We start from the raw sequence: 20,852 nt of genomic DNA, 5'->3' as shown, positions 1-20,852 counted from the left end.
AGGGAGCGATGCTAGTAACGTGCTTGCCCTGCTCCAGGCTAATACCCCCAGCCAATTTCTGTGCATGATTTGTGGAGAAGGGACTGATGCTGCACCGACGTCTGTGGACGGTCCCGGTGACGTGCAGAGTGCGCAGGGCTCTGCTTCACTGCGACGCGCAGGCTCTCCTGCAGCTTGCACCAGCCGCTCCACCTGGCTGCAGGCGCCTGCCCCAACACACCGGGTGAGGCTCAGGGCTGGATTTTAAAGGACTGGGTTGGAAAGGGCATTTATGTGGCCAAAAAAGGGGTGCAATGCCTGGAGTGCTGCTCAGAGCTGCCTGGGTGCCCCATAGCATCTCTAAACACTGATGTGCCCTCAAAAAAATCTGGCTTTTGAGCATGTATAGTAAAGACGGAGGCAGAATAATGCTCTTCTAAGGTGTATTTCTGTGCAGTGAATAGAACAGAGCAAACTGAATGCTGTAGACATGAGCATGCAGCTTGGCTTCTGCACAGCTCCCAAAAGCAGGTTAGGATCCCAGCAGTGACACCACCACAGGGTCCCTGGCACCCACAGCCAACAAGCCAGTAAGACCCAAACCAGACTTGGCAGCTGGGATAAAACCTGTGCTGCCTGCAGCACATCCCCACCTGGCCCTCATGGCTGAAGGGCAGATGTCCAGAGGCAGCCCTGGTTCCTTCTGTCCCCCAAGACACAAACACAGCCACGCGAAGCCCAGCCCTGGTGCCACACATTGCAATGGACGCTTTTTTGGGCTCCTGAATCGCTGCACTGCCCTGCTGTGACCTCTTCCCAGCCCCACATGGGTTCCCTTGGAAATCTCACCCCCAAGGTCCAAGCCAGACCTGGGTCCTATCCACGCTGCTCAGAGGGGGACTGTTTTTCTGCAGCTGGGTAAAATATTCCTTCCGCTTCATCTGTATCAATCAACACTGACATCCAGTGGCTTGTCAGGATGATTACAGCCGGCGTGCCTTGGTGGGATGTACAGATTTACAGCTCTGGAGGGACCTCCCTGGCTGGTGGCGGGGTGCCTCTTGCACCACAACCCTGGGAGCTGCTGGGCCACCACCACGGGGGAGCAAACTCCCCCTCGTTCGCAAAACCAAGGCAGGAGAAGCCCTGCACTTCTCAAACTTTTGGGGCTCTCAAGCAGAACCAGGCTTCGGTATTTCCCCTGGCTTGGCAAAGGTGGTATGGCTTGGGGGCACACTGCTGGTGGACCCCTGACTTTGCCTTCCTGACCCCCATCAGCTGCAGGTCATGTCTAAGACGTGCAGGACCCCTCCAATTGCTCTCCCCCAAAAGCACGAGACTCAAACCTTGCCAGGGGACGGGGATCAACCCCCTAAAATATTTCTAGGAAGCAATAGGAGCAAACTGTCTGAACCAGCGCGCGCAGCACTCTCCTCTCCGAGCCCTTGCACAGGGTAGGGAGGGGAGGCTTTGCTGGTTGACCAGCAGCACCTCCTGGAAGAGACGCGGATCCACCATGGCAGACCTGTGGGAACCTCTCATGAAAAGCTCCAGGAGCCGTTTGCCCATCTCAAGCCTCCCTTCACCTTGAAATGCTAGCATGGGATATCCCAGCTCCTGAGAAAACCAGCAAAGCAGCTTCACCCCGGAGCTGCGACAGGTCCTCTGCGGGGTACCTGGTACCCCACTGACGAAGTGGTGACAAAGATTTCCGGCCAGACGCACGCATCCCTTTGGGAGCCGGACAGTGCTGCCCCAAGGGGCACCCCAAGGCCTCGGATATGGACATTGTGGAAGGTGGGGGAAAGCATGCTGCTCCAGCCAGCACCCGGCTGAGAGGGGCACGCAGCAAGCAGGGTCCCCCTTCCCAGGGTGATGCAGCGCCAGGTTGAGATGTGACTGACAGCCCCCGCAGAGCCAGATTTTGGGGACTGTCAATCATCCCCCTAGCAGGTCTCTTGGGCCATCGGTCTTGCCCCAGAGCTGGATCTCAAGGACTGTGATTCATGTCCCAAGCCCTGTTTCTAGAGCCGTCAATCACGTCCCTGTGCAGACAGCATTTTTGATACGGGTTTAGTTAACCCCTGCCTCACTGGGCTTGCTGCCGCGCCAGTGCTCGGAAGATCTCTGGGCTGAGCCAGAGAGGGAGGTTTTAGCCCCTTTGGGCTAAAATGGGCTAAAATCTCTGGCCCAGCCCAGAGATCTTTGGCTGGGCTAACACCCTGAGGCAGCCAGCCCCATGCGTGGGATGCATCCAGACCCAAGGATGCTGGGCCCCCAGGAGCAGCACAGCCCTTCTCCATCCACCCCTGCCCTGCCTCATCCAAGCATGGCAATGCAAGACGGGTCCTTGATGCTTTGACCCTTACCAGGGACAGGGGGAATCAGAGTGCCCCCCTCACCCTGCCAAGGTCAGTCGTCTCTTCCCCCAGACCACTGTGTCCACAGCTGGGATATCCCACCTAGCTGCCCAGGAGAGCAAAAGCCCGTCACCCCCAGCATCATCCCCCCCATCCAGTCTCCTTTGCTTTGCCTGCAGGGAGATGAAGACAGTCACTACAAATGTCTGTACGATTTTGGGGAGGGGAGGGATGCTCAGGGGCTCACCATCCAGCTGGGAAAAGGCAAGGCAGGGAAGCAGCAGCTTGCAAAGTGTGGGCTTGTGCCTGCAGAAATATTATGACAAGGGATCTCTTCACAGAGCGGCTTTGTGCTGAGATTGTGCACAGCCTTGCTTGGGAAGTAACAGCCCGCACACACACACATACACACACACACACACACACACAGACCCCTGCAGAGCACACACAGCCCAGCCTGCTAAAAAGGTGCAGGAGCAACTGGAGAGTAGCCACTGCTTTTCTTACCTTTCCTGGAAGAAGAGAGAGGAGGAGGAAGAGGAGGAGGAGGAAGGGGATGGGGGGTTGGAGCAACTTCACCCACTCCTGCCAGCCCCTGCAAGTGCCCTCAGCCGGGCTTGGGGGGGCAGGAAGGGCAGAAGAAATCCCGAAGGCGGCAGGCACGGCTTCAGACTGCTTTTGTCTCTGAAAGACACGGAGAGACGGAGATAAGGAGAGAGAGAAAAAGGGAGGGAGAAAGGGAGAGAGAGCAAGCGCCAGGGCTTGGGGTGGGGGGAGCGCTGCACAACAGCCACCTCAGCAACCTGTGGCATTCGTCCCCTCCAGACCCTCCCCGGGGCCCTCTCCATCGGACAGGGATGCTGGGGCTGCCAGGGATGCAGGGTGGTCCATGGGGGTGTGGGATGGGGAAGGGGCTTACCTAACTGCCTGCAGCAACATGTGCCCCTGTGGCGAAGCTCTGCCCAGGAGCCGGGGAGGGTTTTTTTTCGCTTCCCGGAGCGAACACCCAGCTTCCCACTGGCAGCCAGCTGATGAGCGCACACTTTCCGGAGCTGTTTGGGTGACCATCATTAAGTGGAGCCATTTGTTTTGTCAGGGAGGTAACCATGACAATCACCCTGTACACACACCGCTGCCTTCTCTGCGCCTCCTCCCCTCCTGCTCCGGGGGGCTGCAGGGGAAGGGGCAAAGCCCACCCAGAGCAGAGGAGATGCCCTTGAGATGGTCAAGTTGACAGAGGGATGCAAACTCGTCTTATTGATCACCACGACTTGCCTCCCTGGGGTGAGATTTTCCACAGCAGCTGCTGGGAGGAGAAAACCACCCCTTTTTCCCATCACCTTTCACTTCTGTCCTTCCCTTGGTCTTTTAAAAAAAATTAAAGCTTCCTACAGCGCCCCAAAATCAGGTGTTCTGCAGCCCTAGGCCAGATCTCCCCTCTTCCCCCCCCCTTGCTGTTGTCACCATCCCTGTCTCTGCTCATCCACCCTTTCCTCCCCAGGCACATCCCAAAGCCCCTCACTGAGCAGCCCCCCGGCCGTGGGGCACACCGGGGGGCTGAAGAGGACCCTTCCCACAGGAAAAGGGGAGCGACACTGTAAAAGCAGGATGTGCTTGTGTGGGATACAGTCCCTGCCCTGAGCAGCTCATACTTAAATGCAGGAAAAACGACCTGGAGATAAAAGGGGAAACTGAGGCAGCAGGACTGGCTCGACCGCTGTCCCGGAGCAGAGCGGGACACTGAGCCTGGGTCAGAGCACGCAGAGGGGTAAAGTTCCTCCTTGCTGCTACCAAAATTTGTTGATAATGGCACTGCTGCCGACAGGCAGCTCACTAGCACTGAGAATATCACCATCTCCCTCAAGCTGGAAAGCTCGCCAGCGCAGCCGTGATCTGCAGGAGGACAGATCCTGCGCAGATCCCTCACCTTGTCCTACACAGAGACATGGATCCACCCGCAGATCTGTCTGGTTTGAGAGTCCGACCACAGACCTGTCCCTGGCAGTAAATTCACTGCCGCTGGCAGTCCAAGCCCCTAAACTCACCCACAACCCCCCATCTCCCTTTCCGCTGCATTCACATGAACCCGGAGCACCTTCTTTCTCCCCCTTGTCACAAAGCATTGTAGGAAGACTGGGGTGACCAGATATATGGCGTCCCTAATGAGCCATCTTGTCTTCACCGAGAAGGACGTGCTTTAGGGGAAATGACAAGAAACTCTGCAAGCAGATGCCGGGTCGAGAGTCTTCTCCCTAATCCCAACTCCCAGAGGCTGACTTAAGGCCTGAAGCTTGAGAATTTATGGTTCTTGCTAGACAAATAAGTCAGCCACAGAGAAACCCACGTCCCATGTTTCCAGCGCCTGATAAAATGTTTGCTTACTATGGCTTTTGGCTCTTACGAAGAAAATAACATATGTCAGGAAAAATCCTGGGATTCATACCAACAAATCTGGTAGCTGCGGCATATTTATTTATAAAACAGAGCAGCATCCAACATGGAGGCTGAGGCAGATGTGAGACTTTGGGAGAAGACAAACAGAGTTGTTTTGGGGGAACTGGTATTTAGTGCTGGGCACAACACAACGTTCAAAAGTGCTGCCACGTCCCAAAGCAGCTCACAGGGACCTTCGACCGGCGTTCGTTCCTCCTCATCCTCTCCATGCCTAGGAAACCCCACCATCGATAAGGGCCACCTTCTCCCACAGAGAACTCAGACGGGCTGCATCGGCGTGTAAATGAGACAAAATTTGGGGGAGGACAAGCTAAAAATAGACTCTGAGCTCAGCAGAAGTCCCGTCTCTTAGATTGCGGCTTACCCAGCCAGGGTCAGATAACAGCCGGTGGACGGCAGCGCCTCTAAACACCAAGGCACTGCAGAGGAGTATTTCCAGTCCCGTTTCATGCCTGGGACCAGCCCAGGTGAGTTGTGGGACCAGCTCAAGGGCATCCAGTGGCCAAGCAGAGGACAGGCTTTCCCGACTCGTTCTTCAGCTCACTCACGCTTCAGAATTACACGAGTATGCAAGCGCAAGGCTCTCCTGTTTGCAGACTTCAAACACAGCCTGAGTCAGTGGGCTGTGAGGTTTGGGCACGATGAAAAAGAATAAATCAAAAAAAACCCCCAAAAAACCAGAAAAAAAAAAAAACCAACAATAGAAACCAAGTCTCCTGCTAGAAGGAGAGCAATAAGCACTTCTCATTATCTCTATGCACTGGCTCTGTATGTAAATGCAATTTTCCTCATCCTGGAATGCTCTGGAAAAAAAAATAAACCACCCTGTTGGTAGATGGTGATGATAAAAAGAGATAACACAGGGCTAAGCAGGGACTGCCACCTCCTCTGAGCGAGTATGTGCACGGACAAGGAGCCTCCAGCCTGTCTGGTAGGTAAGGACCATAGCGAATTCCAATGAAATTCCACAGTGCAACATCTGCCCTCCCGAGATCTCCAGTTCCAGCACAGCCGAAGTCCAGTGATGAAGGGAATTAAGCATTTATTTAATGTTAAATTAATCTGAATATTTATTTTGTATTTAACAATTTGACAGCAGAGTCCCTAGCAAAATCAAGGACGCTGTACGGGTGGCTGAGGACACATGCCAGGAACCCACTCCTGCCCCAGAGGCTGATGGAGAAAAGTCTTTCTTCTCATACAGAAGACACAACACAAACACCCACGATCGCGCCTCGCCAACAGTCCCCAGAGACTTGAAAATCCCAATAAATTATTGCAGCTAAGGCAGAGGATTAGAAAGGAGGGCTTGGGAAGATCTGCCTCCAGCTAACGTTGCCTAACCACAGGCAGTTCTCCTTTCCCATGCCTCAATTTTCCCACCTCTAAAATGGGGCTAATTCCAAGTCCAGCTCTTTACCAGAGGTGTGTGTCTCTGCAAGAAAACATTACACTGGGATGGATGGATGAGTATCCCTTTCTTTCTGCAGCTTAAGTGCCCAGTGGCCTCTGGGACTTCCCATGCTGCTTTTTATTTTTATCCTAATTAATTAATTAATGTCTCAGACTTGCTTTCGGCTGCCTGCTCCGTTCCCATTGAAAATCTCCTCGCGTTCAGCTCCTGTGTCCAGCATCCTCCTGGGCGCTGCGATGAGTTGCCATGGAAAAAAGCCATGATGTCACCTCTACAAATAAAACTGCCAGACCCCAAAGTTCATGTGTGCGGCTGCAGGAGAAACTCGACACGCAGAGGGGACACGGGGCTCTCGCCTCTGATTTAAGTGGACAGGGGAAAAGCATCTAACAACAACACTTGATAATTACAGGTTTTAGTTGGAAGAAAAAAAAAATATATCAGGTGTTTGAAAAGGAATAGCTAAGGGCCCAGTCCCACCTGGGCTAATGCACCAGTATCAGCAAAATTCCATGAGGTGTGGAAAAGATTTCTCCTGCACAGAAAAAAATATCAGCTCAGAGGGAAAGTTTCAGGCTGTGGGAACAAAGTGGCTCTGTGTCTTCACTAAAAGGGAGGGTGAATATCAAGACAAGGAAGTAACCATCGTCTTGGGAACTTCTGGCTGATGCCTACGGGTTTGGCCATTTTACTAGTGCATATATTAGCCACCTATAATAAAAATACAAATTAAGACCCTCCTTGAGGGCCACTCCTTCCACGCAAGGTTGAAGGAAGCACAAACACTGCACAGGGAATGGCAGCCCAGCAAGGAAATCCCCCAGGCTCTTCCCACACTTCTTTCCTTTCTACTTTCCCTTTTTCTTGCCTTTATTCCAGGAGCTTTAAAGAACAGGTTTGATATCGCCAGCTCCTGCCCTATAGTGAGAGACAGGACATAAATGAGTTTTCCATGTTCCTGCCACTTCTACACCTCCGTGACTCATTCTACAACCTTGTTTTTCACCTACATCTCTATTTCAGAGCCAGAAAGAGCTGTGGTTCCCCCGCAAATGTCACAGCCACCGTGTGACTTCCTCTCAGCTCCCAAAGGACTCCATTACACGTGAAACCCCCTCTCACACCACAGAGGGGACCGGACCCCACAGCAGGCAGAGAGGCAGGCCCTGGACCCCAGCCCCACACCATACAAGGGGCCTGGACCCACACCAGACAGCAAAGCAGGTCCTGACCCCCAGCCCCACACCATGCAGGGGGCCTGGACCCATACCAGGCAGCGAGACAGGCCCTGGCCCCCAGCCCCACACCATACAGGGGCTAAGCCCCACACCAAGGCCAGGCCTGACCCCCAGCTCCACACCACACAGGGTCCAGGTCCCAGCCCCACAACATACAAGGGCTAGGCCCCACACCACACAGCATGGCAAGGCCCCAGTCTCCAGCCCCACACCATACAGGGTCCAGGCACCACACCACGCAGTGAGGCAGGCCCCGACCCCATGCCCCACACCACACAGGGGGCCAGGCCTCAGCCTCATACCATACAGGGCCCTGACCCCCAGCCCATACAGGGGGCCAGACCCCACAGCAGGCACCAAGGCAGGCACTGACCCCCAGCCCCACAACATACAAGAGGCCTAGATTCCCACCCCACACCATACAAGAGGCCAGGCCCCACAGCAGGCACTGACCCCCAGCCCCACCATACAAGGGGCCTAGACTCCCACCCCATACCATACAGGGGTCCAGGCCCCACACCACATAGCATAGCAAGGCCCCGACCCCCAGACCCACACCATACAGGGGACCAGGCCCCAACCTCACACGATGCAAGGAACCAGGCCCCACACCACACAGCACGGCAAGACCCCGATCCCCAGCCCCACACCATACGGGGGCCCCAGCCCCACACCACGCAGCACAGCAAGGCCCTAACACCCAGCCCCACACCAAGACCAGGTCCGACTCCGAGCACCCCTCGGCCCACCCCGCTGTGTGACACCGACCCCCCGCTAGCCCTTCCCGTCCCCCCTTTATTATCACCCCCGCCGGGAGAGGGAAGGGGGGGGGCGGAACGCGGCGCTCCCGGAACGCCGCCGCCGCCGCCGCGGTTGCGGCCGGTCCGTAGCCGGGGGCCGGGGGGGGACACACGGCGGTGACTGCGGGCGGCGCATGCGCCTTTCCCGCCGCCGGCGCCATTGCGGCTGCTCAGGGCCAGCCCGGCGCCAGCGCCCACCGGCCCGGACATGGCCACCGACTCCTGGGCCCTGGCCGTGGACGAGCAGGAGGCGGCGGCCGAGTCGGTGAGCGGGGACCGGGGGGGTGGTGGTGGCCGGAGGGAGGTTCCCCGGCAGCGGCCCGGCCCTGAGGCGCAGGGTCCCGGGGCTGAGCTGCCGCCGCCTCCTCACAGAAAACAGCGAGCGCCGGAAAACCCTTTTCTCCTCGTTTTCTTTTCCAAGGGGTAGGGAGGCCGTTGGCCTTCCCTTTGGCGGCGGGGCCCTGCCGGCAGCACCGCCTCGGCCTGGGCCTGGGCTCGGGCATTTCCTTCAGCAGCAAAAATAACCCAAACCCCTTTTCTTTCCTTTTTTTTTTTTTTTTAATTTCTTTTTCCTTTCGTTTTTTGAGTATCGAAAGTGCAGGGAGGCCCCTGGCCTTCCCCTTCACCCTACATCCAGACACAGCCCTTGTCAGGAGCACCGCTTTTGAGATACCTGCAGTCTTCACCCAGGGACCAAAAGAATCCGTTTTTCTCTTTTTTTTTTTGGTGACTAGATCTAAATACCTTTGACATGTTGTGGTTTTTTATTTTTCTGAGCTGCTTAAGTGCTGCCCTTTAGCGTGGGGAGCAGTAACTCATCCCCTGGATGTGTGGAAAGACCCTCAGGGCTCCTCTCCCTGTCACCTTTTTGGTGGTAAAACAGACTTTCCCTGTCACCTTTTTGGGGGGGTAAAACAAGCCCACGGGAGAGGGACCCGTCCTGGGGCACCGTGTGACAGCCGGGACAGCCCTTGACTTGGAGTTTTCCATCCTGGAATGTAAATTTTCTCCCATTTGTCACCAGCAGAGCTATTGGGGAGCGGAGAGGCAGGGACAGAAAACAAACCCTTTCTCCATGTCATCATTACAGCTTAGAAAAAGTGCTATTTGTCTTAAAACTCTTGGAAAATCAAGTTAATCTTTCGCTAACTTCATCTCGTTTGCCCTCAAGCGTGGGTTTTCACTATACAATAATTTTAGCAGGCGGTAAATCCGGAAGCACTGATGAAAGGTTAATTTTTCCTGGCCAGTAGTAAAATGTGGGTACGATAGCCTTCGGCTGACTCTGATTTTTATGTTTTTCCTCACTTGTAGTTGAGCAGTTTACACCTGAAGGAGGAAAAAACCAAACCAGATGCCAATGGTGAGTTACAGCTGCTCAAATGGCCATAGGAAGGGCCTGATGTTTTTCTGTTGGGTTTGGAGTGTTGCTGCCAAAGTAAGTTCCCGATTAGTCAAGAAATTCCAGAAAAAGGAAACATAAAGCTAAGATTAAACAGCAGCATAGACTAAATATCTGGCTCACGCGCTTGTTCTGCGAGGCTAACTTCTTAAAATCATGTTTTGCTGGATTGAAGGAGCTGTGCGGGCAAAATCTGTTGCTATGGTTGATAAACTTCAATTTGGCCATACGGAGCAAGCTATAACTTGGGTTTCTTCTGCGCACTGATAGAGCAGGGCTCTCGTCAAGAAAATGGGCTGTTTTGTAGCTTTTCTCACAACACTCAAACCCTAAAACTCAGCGGGTGTGGGCTGCCTGACCTCGCATCTGCCCCAAAACCATCTGTTTTAATTCAGGTGCTGTTGTCAAGGCAGACGACAACGTAGAGAAGACGGAGGATGAGGAGAAGGGTAAGTGCCTTCTTGAAAAACACTTTGGCAAGGAATGTTGAAAAGAAATTAATTTCATATATACTTAAAGTAAGTCTGCCTTATGTCTCAGGATGGATGATCTTGTATCCTGCCCCAAGGACTTAATTGTAAGACATGTCCTTCCTCCATAATACTTTTAAAGCCATTGGGTCCTGTAATAACTTGGGAGACTCCTGGATTAGAGTGGAGAGGAATAAGGGGATAGCAGTATCCTCAAAGGCAGGACTGGATACAGGAGCAGTTGGATAACCTGGAGCTGGAATTGCTGTAGCAACCAACATGTTGCGTTTATGAAATGGCTCTTAAGAGGTGGGTAACGGCTCTAAATCCTTCAGAAGGTGGCTTAAGAGAAATTTGCTTTAGAAAACAGATTTATTAGCAAAACCCCCAAAGTGCAGCAGTTTAACCTTCCATTTTGATCTCACTTATCCTCAGCCCTTGCTGCGTTTCAGCCCTGGAATCTTTCAAAGTACTGTTTGTCCTCAAACTTCCCTTAAAACGAAAAGGAAAACCACCTAAAAGGTGTGTGCCCACATGTGAGATACTGGTGAGGCTTTAAGAGGCTTTTAACCCTGTCCCGCCTTCCAGTCGGATGCTAAGCTATAATATGTTAAATAAACAGAGGTCTGTATCTGTTAAAGTCCTCTTTAAAACAGTGCTCCCTTTGGTTTGTCTTCCTGGATATTAAATGTGAATCTCTGGGATGGATTCAGGAAGTTTGGGCTCTTTTATGACATTGCTCTGTGATAGAGAATTTCAGTATTTGGATTCATTTTGTCCTTTTTAACTGGCTCAGTAATGCAACGTTTCAGGGGGAGCAACACCTGAAAAAGGCTGTGATTTATTTATTTTATTCTCCCTCCTTTTTCAACAGAGGACAGAGCAGCCCAGTCCTTGTTGAACAAGCTAATTCGAAGTAACTTGGTTGACACAACAAATCAAGTGGAGGTGCTGCAGAGGGATCCCACATCGCCTCTCTACTCCGTGAAGTCTTTTGAGGAGCTGCGACTGTAAGTCCCGTTAGATTTCCTGGCTGTGTAGGAGATATCACTTAAAAGTGCGTGGGTTTCTGTTTCAAGTTACTGCAAATTTGTTGTTAATAAATTAGCATATCATTTGTTGTATTATTTAAATGCAAGGAGAATTATTTTATCTTGGTGCCGTGTTAAGGTTTCCATCTGTAACAAGCTCATTTTAAGTCCCCGTTGGTGTAGAGCTAACGTTTCTTTCTGTAATCAGCTCTAGCAATGCTATTCTCAATTTTAATGTATGGGTTTTGGTCCTCAAATGCACTGTGGAGCTTGTGTGTGATGAGCTGGGTGAGGTGAAGAGAGGAAGGAGGGCTGTCCTTCCACGGCCACACGGCCACTGTCACCAGGGTTATGTGAATTGAGAAGTGGGACCTTTTCTGTGTCGGACGCCTGGTTATTTCCCCACCAGTTCTCCAGCAGATACAGGGAGGCTCGGAGCAGGTGTTCCAGCAGCATGGTGGTGTTTTGGAAAACAGGAGACTTGTTTTATTGGCAGGAGTAATGAACACAACCATCTTCTGTTCCTGTTCTCTGATGGTTATTTGTGAAGGTCCAGCAGCAGCAGTGAATAGCACAAAGGGAAAAGCTTATCTTTTCTCTGCCAGCCATACTGGATTTATGTACTGGAGAGACTACTAGCGTTAGTATTTTCTGACCCTTCCTATTGAATACCTTTACTAGTGGAGCTTTCAAGCGACGATAGCTGTGTTTAAGGCATGATAGATTTATATATTTTTTTAATGTGTTAAAGAGGATGTCCTGTTGGGATTGTGGTTGGTTATATTGATGATCTCGGGTTTGTTGCTCTTTTGCAAGCTCCACAGGGAAATCGGAGCCGATGAGACTTCTTGCCGTGAAATGTCAGGATGTCATTTCACTTTGTTAATGTTAGTATTTGAAAGTCTACAAGCAAAGCTGAGGTCCTGTAGTGCATGTTAGACTAATTCACATCTTTCAAAAGCCAAACAATCCAAGTGAGTTAATGATGGGGGCAGCCAGACTAATTGAGTCTTCATTTTGTTATGACTTGGTGTATCCTTGGCAACTGTTGCAGAGTTGGGCTTTGTATGTCCTTGCTTCTGAGCAGCACAAGGTTATGTTTTCAAAGAGCTTTTGTTCCAGCCGTCGTCTGAAAGTAATATACGATTTTTTAAAAGCATGTTGTGCTGAATAGGAAGTTCTTAACAGCGGGAAATGGTGGGCAGGAAACCTGTAACCTGCTTTGAAAGGAAAGCCCTTACTTCTGAGCACTGCTAACAGCACTCCAGTAAGCACTTGGAGGTCATCAGCTAAGAGTTCGCTAGCACCATAACCTGAATTTTTGGTTGTTCTTGGATCTCCTTGTCTACACAAGTGTCTGCTGAGAAAGCTCCCTTGAGAAAGAGCAATCGATGACCATTTGAGGACACGCTTTGGTTTGAGTGCTGGGTTATAACCATGGATCACTAGGTGTAATCACAGTAAACTATGTTTATCAGTCATTTACTGGTTTTGTGCGCTGAGCCAGGATCGCTCTGGTGTTGAGACATCAGTACGTATTCCAGAATCCATCACGACTATCTGAAGTCCTTGCAATGATTTCATGATGTTGCACTTCATTCTGTGCCTCGTATACTGAGGTTGCTTTGTCCCGGTTTTGAGTCTTCAAGGAGTGATAATTTTGGCACTGAGATTAGGCATGGCTGAGGAAAAGGGATTGCCTTAAAGGACAGGATTAACGTGCTCTGCTCTGGGATTCCCGGGATTGTCTGAAAAGCTGCTTTAGAACAAGAAGCCCAGCACTAGCCTTAGAGCTGTGACAGAAGATTTTCTGTGTAGCTGTGAAAAGCAGGCCTGCAGGCTGATTTACTAAATCAAGGGGGTTTTACAAAGCTTCCTTTCCAGACTTTGTGCTGTCACTTGTTAGAGCTTCCAGGCACTGGTGGTGGAATCATAGCAGGTACACAGAAAGGGGCAGCTCTAGGTCGGTTGCAAGGTTTATTCCTCACCTTTTTGTACACAAATGAAAACCAAATGTTCTTCAATAGGTCATGATATAAAAACTCCTCTGTTTTCAGGAAACCACAGCTCCTGGAAGGAGTCTATGCCATGGGCTTCAACAGACCATCTAAGATACAAGAGAATGCCCTGCCCATGATGCTTGCTGAACCGTATGTACACGTACTTTCCACTCCCTTCCAGTATAGGAAGGATTTGAATGATTTAGCATCCTATTGCTGAACTTTGGATGCGAGGATGGTGATGGGGGCAGGGGTCTGGGCTGTGGTGAAAGGGTTCCCATGCCGCAGTGTTTCTCTGCTCATGAACTATGTTGCAGCAGCTCTGGATTTGTCCCTTTCCTAGGGCTGGTAGTGAACAGGCAGTGCCACAGTGTTCGGCTGAGGTCAACCTGATTTTTCCTAGTCAGTGTAGGGGAGAAATAATGAGGCTGCTGTGGAACATAGCTCCAGAAGTCCTGGGTGGGTGGAAGTAGCTGAGATGCTGCATTGCCTGCATGGCTGGTTTTCCTCTTCGCACCCCTGAGCTGAAATGTATGAAGTATTAAGACACTAGGGGGAGATGTGCAAAATGGAAAAGTACTGACAGATAATCGCAGTTTTCCTTCCAAATCTCCATGATCAAGAGGTGCTGAAAGAGAGAGGTGGTATGGGGCAGAAGCTGCCCTGTGGAGCGTAGCTGGTCAAGCTAGGCACTAAGTCCAGAGCAGTGACAAATCTAAAAGGTATTAAAATGCCACTCGAGTTTTCTTTATCATTCAACCCCATGAGTACGTTCTCTGGGTAGCTCATCTGGTTGAGTTCATGTCTGCTCTATGTTCTGCAGCCCACAGAACTTGATCGCACAATCTCAGTCTGGTACTGGCAAGACAGCTGCCTTTGTCCTGGCCATGCTCAGTCGTGTTGAACCCGGGAACAAGTATCCACAGGTAAAGTTTCTGGGATGTGACTGTTTTGGGGGGTTTCGTGGTGGTGATGCAGTGCCACCTAGTGAAGACATGGTAAATTCACAGTAATAGTAAATTTGATAGTAAATTCACGGCTTGATGAACCCATCTCTGTGATGCTGTTTCTGTAAACTGCTTAGCAGGGGCTGGTGACTGGGGGATCTATCAAAATGCCTTTAATGCAAAAGATGTGGATTTTGCTTACAACTTGATCCTTTCAGTCCCTCCCTTACATCACTCAGGATGCCCTTGCTTTGTAAGCAGTTAAATCGGGAGGATATCATTCTGGGAGAAATTAAATTGGAGAAATATTGCAGACTGAAGGGGGTTAAATAAGTGGAATTTGGGATAGAAAAGAAGATACCTGTTACAAAAGAGCAGGGAACGCCTGGGAAGGGGCTTTTTCCTTATGAGACAGTTGAGCAGTGTTATCAAAGCTAGAATTCTTTCCTTAAAAAAATGCTGTTCTTATCTCTTAGTCTAACTGTAGGTGTTAGGTTCCTTGTCACTACTGTCCATATGTGTCCCCTATAGCAGAATATCTGCACTCCCAAGCCTGAGGAGCAGAACTGAATGCAGAGAGCTGGTAGCCAGGTGACTGTGTCATATCAACTCGTTCCTCTAGTTTCGGAATGTAGAACCGATGGGCTTTCAGAAACTGCTCAGCTGTTTGCCCATTCGTCTTCAGGAAAACTTCAATAATAACAATTTTAAAAAGCAAATGTGATACTGTTGCCCAGGATGTTGGTCATCTCAAATGCATTATCTTTCTCTCCCTCCAGTGTTTGTGCCTTTCCCCAACATATGAGCTGGCACTTCAAACGGGAAAAGTGATTGAGCAGATGGGAAAGTTTTATCCAGAGCTGAAACTTGCCTATGCTGTCCGAGGCAATAAATGTGAGTAAGGTGAAACACTGCCAACAGACTGTAAATGAGAAAATGATTGTTGGGTGCAAGACAGTAAACGAACAATAGAGCAATCGTGTGGTGAAACAGGCTAGTTCAGAGAGGGGCAGAGCATTTCACTGCACAGCTGTCTTATGAAAGCCTTTCTTTCTGTCTCGGCAGTGGAGAGAGGTCAGAAGATCTCCGAGCAGATTGTAATCGGCACACCCGGCACTGTGCTGGACTGGTGTTCCAAACTGAAATTCATAGATCCCAAGAAAATCAAAGTGTTCGTCTTGGATGAGGCTGATGTGATGATAGCAACCCAGGGCCATCAGGATCAGAGCATCCGCATTCAGAGGTAAGGACTCGGCGTACATTGCCTGAGGTGATTTTTGTTTCTTTCAATTATAGCTATTTTCTAAGGTAGGGACAGCAGGCCTAGATTCTTGACTGGTGTCTTCACCGATAAAGCAACAAGATTAAAATGATATATTTAGCTCTAATCCAGATGGTTAATAGAGGCAGAATGTCAGGGGATGACAAGCAGTTTCATTTTCTTACAGAATAAAAAGCCTGTCCCTGGAGCAGGGTTTATTCATTTTTAAGAATGCAAGTCTGGATGCCACTGGTCTGTGAGGGAGCGATCAGGTGTTGGTAAGATTAGCATTAGTCGTTCCAGCCACTGAAATAACTGGTTCTGAGGTTATTGTTCTGCTTTGCCTGTAGCATTAATCCCATCAGGATATCAGGGGGGTGACAGCGTTGTGTGGGAACCCTGCCCATTTTGCTTTCTCTTACAGAATGCTCCCCAGGGACTGCCAGATGCTTCTGTTTTCAGCCACTTTTGAGGATTCTGTGTGGAAATTTGCTCAAAAAGTTGTTCCTGACCCAAACATTATCAAACTGAAGCGAGAGGAGGAGACACTGGACACTATTAAGCAGTATTACGTTCTGTGCAATAACAGAGATGAGAAGTTCCAGGCTCTCTGTAATATCTATGGCGCTATCACCATTGCCCAGGCCATGATCTTCTGCCATGTGAGTCCTCTCGGGAAATGTTAGTCTGAACAACCTCGTTAGTGTCTGCTATTGCTAAAAACCTGGCCAGGCTTTTCAGAAAGAAACTGGGAACAGGAAATGCCCTTCTCTTTGGCTTTTCTGGCTCCCTCTTTGAGTGAAATCTTGAGAGCCGTGATAGCACGAGCTGGTTTGTTTCTCTGGGTTTGTCCATCCAGGTCATTTTTATTCTTGAAGTCCTCCGAAGCAACAATCAGAGTAATGCACTGTTCTCCAAAACAAAGTATTACTCAGAACTACTGAAAAGAACCAAATTCCTGAGGTTGGAAAATGGATAAAAATAGGAGAGAATGAGGGATGGGGAAGTCTTGTAGTTCTGCAGCTGATGCATAGCTTTTTCTGGGACTCGATTTCCCTCAGGTAATGGGTGATTTACCTCTGAGGTCTCCCCGTGAATCATACTGAGACTTCTTTTTTTCTGGAAGCCACCATAACTCATGGGGAAAAAACCCAGTGCTGACAGCACCAAAACAGCCACGTAAAGCTAGCTCAGACAAGATAAAACCTGTATTTGGAGTCTGCTGCACAGTCTGCTTTTACGTTGTTTCGAGATGTAATAATATCAGACATAATCGGCGCTTGAAAAACCAACGTAATTGGAAACTGTTTAATTCAAAACTGCGTAGAGCCTCTATTGGACTTCACAGCTACATTCAGCTCAAACCCTGACATTTTCCAAGCTGATAGTTTTGTTTACTTGACACTGCTCGTGAGCTTTTAGCGGACATATGTAATCCCTCATAGAGTGAAAGCTGAGGAGCAGAGCACAAAGAAAAGGCGTACTTTTCTTAAAGAAGGGTTCCTGTGGTGGCAGATGCACGCTTGCCTATTTCTGATAGGCAAGCTGAGAGCACAGTGTGTCATTAGGAGCTGTTTCCTTTTGAGATATAAAAACTGAGCAGCCATGGAGCTTCCAGTCGATCCCAGAGAGGTTTATTCCCAATTTACAGCATTAAAACTTCCTCCCAAAGACAGGCCTCACTTTGTGTTTCAGACTCGGAAGACGGCTGGCTGGCTGGCGGCAGAGCTCTCAAAGGAGGGCCATCAGGTGGCATTGCTCAGTGGGGAAATGATGGTGGAACAGAGAGCCGCGGTGATCGAGCGTTTCCGAGAGGGCAAAGAAAAGGTGCTGGTGACCACAAACGTCTGTGCCAGAGGTAGGGCATGGCAGAACTGGGCCAGGGAGGGGCAGAAGCAGCAGGCCCTAAGATAAGATATGTTTGGCCAGCTTACAGAAACAATTCATATCCTCAAGTGTTCTAGTCTGGAGAAATTAGGGTCCTTTAAAGTAATTCCTGCGCTTTTGGGCTGGTAAGCATGTCTGTGCATATAAAGATGCCTGCGGGCAAACGCAGGATTGCTTGCAGCCTTCCTGCAGCTTGGGGTGGAAAAGTCCACCCTGGGACAATTTTATGCTTCTGGCAGCAAGCCTGGCTCGTGCTGCTGACCCTCAGTGTTTAAAATAAACATGTTCTGAAATACAGAAATCTGAAAAGCACTGAACTCCAGGAGGAATTTGTGTTGCAATTTGACATCCTAGAACAGTTAAGACAACACAGTACTTGGGGAGAAAAAAACAAGAGGCCTTTACAGCTTTGGAGAGGAGGAAAGAGTTTCCAAAATATGTAAGTGCTGGTTAAAGCGTCTCCGACTGCTTTCCCTCTAGCGGTTTCACTGGGATTCTCTGGTGTAACAGCTAGATAGTTTGTATTTCAAAGTGCCCCATAAGGATACTGTGGAAAAGATCCATTTCAGAGTTTGAGACTGGCTTTTAACTCCTCGCTTAATGTGGAGGCAGCCGCATGGCAGCTCTCCCACAGCTGTCGGAAGTTCTGCTGTTGGGTAACCTGGATGCGGTGACCAAAGCGCACACAGGTCAGGCCAGAGGAGGCTGTTCCGGATATAAATCGGTCTAACTGTAGTGGTGTAATCTGATGCTTTCTTTTTATCAGGGATCGATGTAGAGCAAGTCTCTGTTGTCATCAATTTTGACCTTCCCGTGGATAAAGATGGAAATCCAGATAACGAGACTTATCTGCACCGGATCGGACGCACAGGTCGCTTTGGCAAGCGAGGACTGGCTATTAACATGGTGGACAGCAAACACAGCATGAATATTCTCAACAGAATCCAGGAACATTTCAGTACGTACCCTCAGACTTTCTTCTTTCTCTAAAATTAGATGTTATTTCTGCAGAATTTTGCCTAGCTGTATAGTGAGCAGATATTTATTGAACCTTAAACTGACTGCAGAAGAGCACATCAGCTGCGTTTTGTGTAATGTCACTTAAGATTGTCAACTGCTACGTGTGCTAGGAGCAGAAATAAGTCAAGTTGTCTGTTTGCTGGCTGCCTGGATAGTCCGTAAAATGGATGTTCCAGAGGTGGGTAACACTCGAGGACCCTGATGGGCCTTTGATAAAAGAAAAATAGTTTTATATTGTAGTTTTAAAACGCGAATGAGCATTTCATGGATAAACCTGAACTCCTCAAGACCAGCTAAAGAAAGCAGCTTTCCCTCCTCTGCTCTGTGTTACGAAATCTGACTTATTTCTCATCTTTCCCAGACAAAAAGATAAACAAATTGGATACTGACGACTTGGATGAAATTGAGAAGATAACTAACTGAAGTACAGCTGCTGGAACTGGTGTGTACCCTGCTGTGGAAGCTCTCCCACTACAATTGGATCAGCGTTCAGATTGGCACGCCTCTCAGCTAGTCCCGAAAAGGACTCTTTAAGATATGAGTACACAAAAATTACCTCATTTTAAAAATTGCAGTTGGACTTCAAATTGTGCAACTATGGGGAGGAAGAGGAAATGTTTACAGAAGCTTTTAACATTTCTTAGTTTAGCCTTAAATGGGAAGATCTTTTGAATTCTAAGAAATACACTTGCCAAAAAATGGGCAATATGTAATTATCTAAAGCAAATTTAAAAAAAAAAAAAGCTTTATTGCCTTTAATTGGAATGAAGTTCAGCATTAACCTAATGAGTTAAAATTCAACCGCTGAATATACAATGGACATTAAGTAATGGGGAAAAAAAAAAAAGAAAGAAAAAGAACACAAAAAAACCCCAAACAAGGCAGCTGGTTTTTGGCTAAAAACTCAACTTGTACAAAATAGGATGTCATTCTCTTCGGCGCTCCCCTGAGCTCTTTAAGACTCATTTCTGGCTTCCTTATGGATTTGCCCTGCTTTTCCTTACATAAATTGTCCTGAGGATGTCTCCAGTAGCTCATACGCGCAAACACAGTTGCTGTGTTGCTTTTGCTGGGCAGGATTTTCTTTTCATTTGTCCTTGATTTGTTAGAACGGCCACTCTACGTAAAGCGGTGCGGTGGTGACAGTGCTTAAATCCGTACTCTAGAAGTTCATCTGAAGCGTTTTAACCTCGCCAAGATGTAGGTGGGTGGGGTGGGGAGGGAGGGGCAGTGTGAAGGGAACTGTACTAATTAATTTTCTGATTAAATTCACCTCCATAAAATGCTAATGACTGTTGGAGTGGGGGTTGGTCACCTTTAGGCAGGTGATGCCAGTTCTAAGATGCTGCTGTGAAGCTCCGCGCAAATAATGTACAGAATTGCTGGGCTTCACCGATGAGTAATAGAAACGGGAATAAAAGAAAAATAAAAGTCGTGATAAGCTTGTATTGACCAAAAAAAAAAAAAAATAACTGTAGAACACCAAATTTACTTGTTACAGTATGTTTCAGTACCAGAATTTTGAGTTAAATTGCTCAGCCAAATTGCAGACAGGAAGCGCTCCACTTCCATTGTGCTCGTAGTGCAAAAGAGGTCACTGGTCCCTCGCCCCAGGGTGATCCTTGCTGGAGAAGGAACGATTCCCAAGCTCTGGGCTCGGGCTTTTAGTTCGGTTGGGACCATTCTCGTGCGCACAACTGAAAGCCTGTGGGTTGTTCCTCCAGCCCAGTTTCCAGGAGAAGGAGGCTCCTGAACTAGAACTTAGGGTGCACAGCTCTTTTTTGGGGAAAATGGGACATGCGTGAGCAGCCATCGGCTTGCTACTCGGTGCAGGAATCACTTCAAAACAAATGTATAAATTGTAAATTTAACTAGGAATTTTCTTTGCAATTTTGGCCATCATATTCTGTTCAAAGACAGGAACATGGATCCTTTTACCAAGTAAAAAAAGGCTCATTTAAAATGTACCTAAAATTTTAGGAAATTGTGCACCCTTTTATCAATTTGTATAAAGGCTTTAGTGAAAAAAAAAAAAACAAACTTAAAATTAAACTTTTTGTATTCTGGGGTGTATCTATTTTTATTCTGTTGGAAACCTATTTAAAGTGGCAGGTGAGTGAGTGCTTGCGTGTCGAGTGGAAGACTTGTTTCAATCACCTACTTTAATAGTACAGCTGAATGACCTCGTGACAGCAGAGTATTGGGTTGAATTGTCATGAAAGCTGCTGCTGGTCCTGTGTGCTGTTTCTAATGTACTTTTAATTGGAATAAAGAACACATACTGAATGATGCCTCTGCTAATTTCTGCTTGAATACTTTGGTGTTGTTTAAAAGCCTTAGGTAAGGATGTTCCCAGCCAGAAGTCTTCATGAGTTTTCTATTTATGACCCCAAAGCGTCCTGTGACAGACTGAACTTCGCCTGATTTAATGCCAAAATTCTTCAAAGCTTCCCACAAGGAAGCTTTTTAAATGATACAAGACAGTAAATTAGGTCAGATAAATGCCCCCCTAGTGCTTCTTGTGCCGGACTTGGCAGAGTTGCTGCTGAGAGATCCCCTGCATCCCCAGAGGAGTTTTGAAGGGAAGAG

At 48.9% G+C, this 20,852-nt stretch overlaps 1 protein-coding gene across 2 annotated transcripts; it reads left to right on the top strand.

Moving 5' to 3' along the window:
• The first annotated feature begins 8,352 nt into the window (after positions 1 to 8,352).
• On the top strand, positions 8,353 to 20,286 carry LOC141732050 (ATP-dependent RNA helicase DDX19B). Of its 2 annotated transcripts, XM_074560345.1 has the most exons (12): positions 8,353 to 8,510; positions 9,560 to 9,608; positions 10,043 to 10,096; positions 10,992 to 11,127; positions 13,206 to 13,298; positions 13,972 to 14,074; positions 14,875 to 14,989; positions 15,161 to 15,338; positions 15,781 to 16,018; positions 17,052 to 17,214; positions 18,010 to 18,201; positions 18,625 to 20,286. In XM_074560345.1, the coding sequence occupies exons 1-12, from the start codon at positions 8,454 to 8,456 to the stop codon at positions 18,684 to 18,686; spliced, it is 1,440 nt and encodes a 479-aa protein (XP_074416446.1). In that variant the 5' UTR covers positions 8,353 to 8,453; the 3' UTR covers positions 18,687 to 20,286. The 2 variants fall into 2 exon arrangements, with proteins under 2 accessions (XP_074416446.1, XP_074416447.1); XM_074560346.1 differs by lacking the exons at positions 8,353 to 8,510; positions 9,560 to 9,608; positions 10,043 to 10,096 and adding an exon at positions 10,188 to 10,426.
• The last annotated feature ends 566 nt before the right edge of the window (positions 20,287 to 20,852 follow it).

Source organism: Larus michahellis, chromosome 16 (genome assembly GCF_964199755.1).
Source record: "Larus michahellis chromosome 16, bLarMic1.1, whole genome shotgun sequence".
NCBI lineage: Eukaryota > Metazoa > Chordata > Aves > Charadriiformes > Laridae > Larus > Larus michahellis.
Note: the sequence above shows the minus strand (reverse complement) of the source record. Positions and strands in the feature narration are given on the sequence as shown.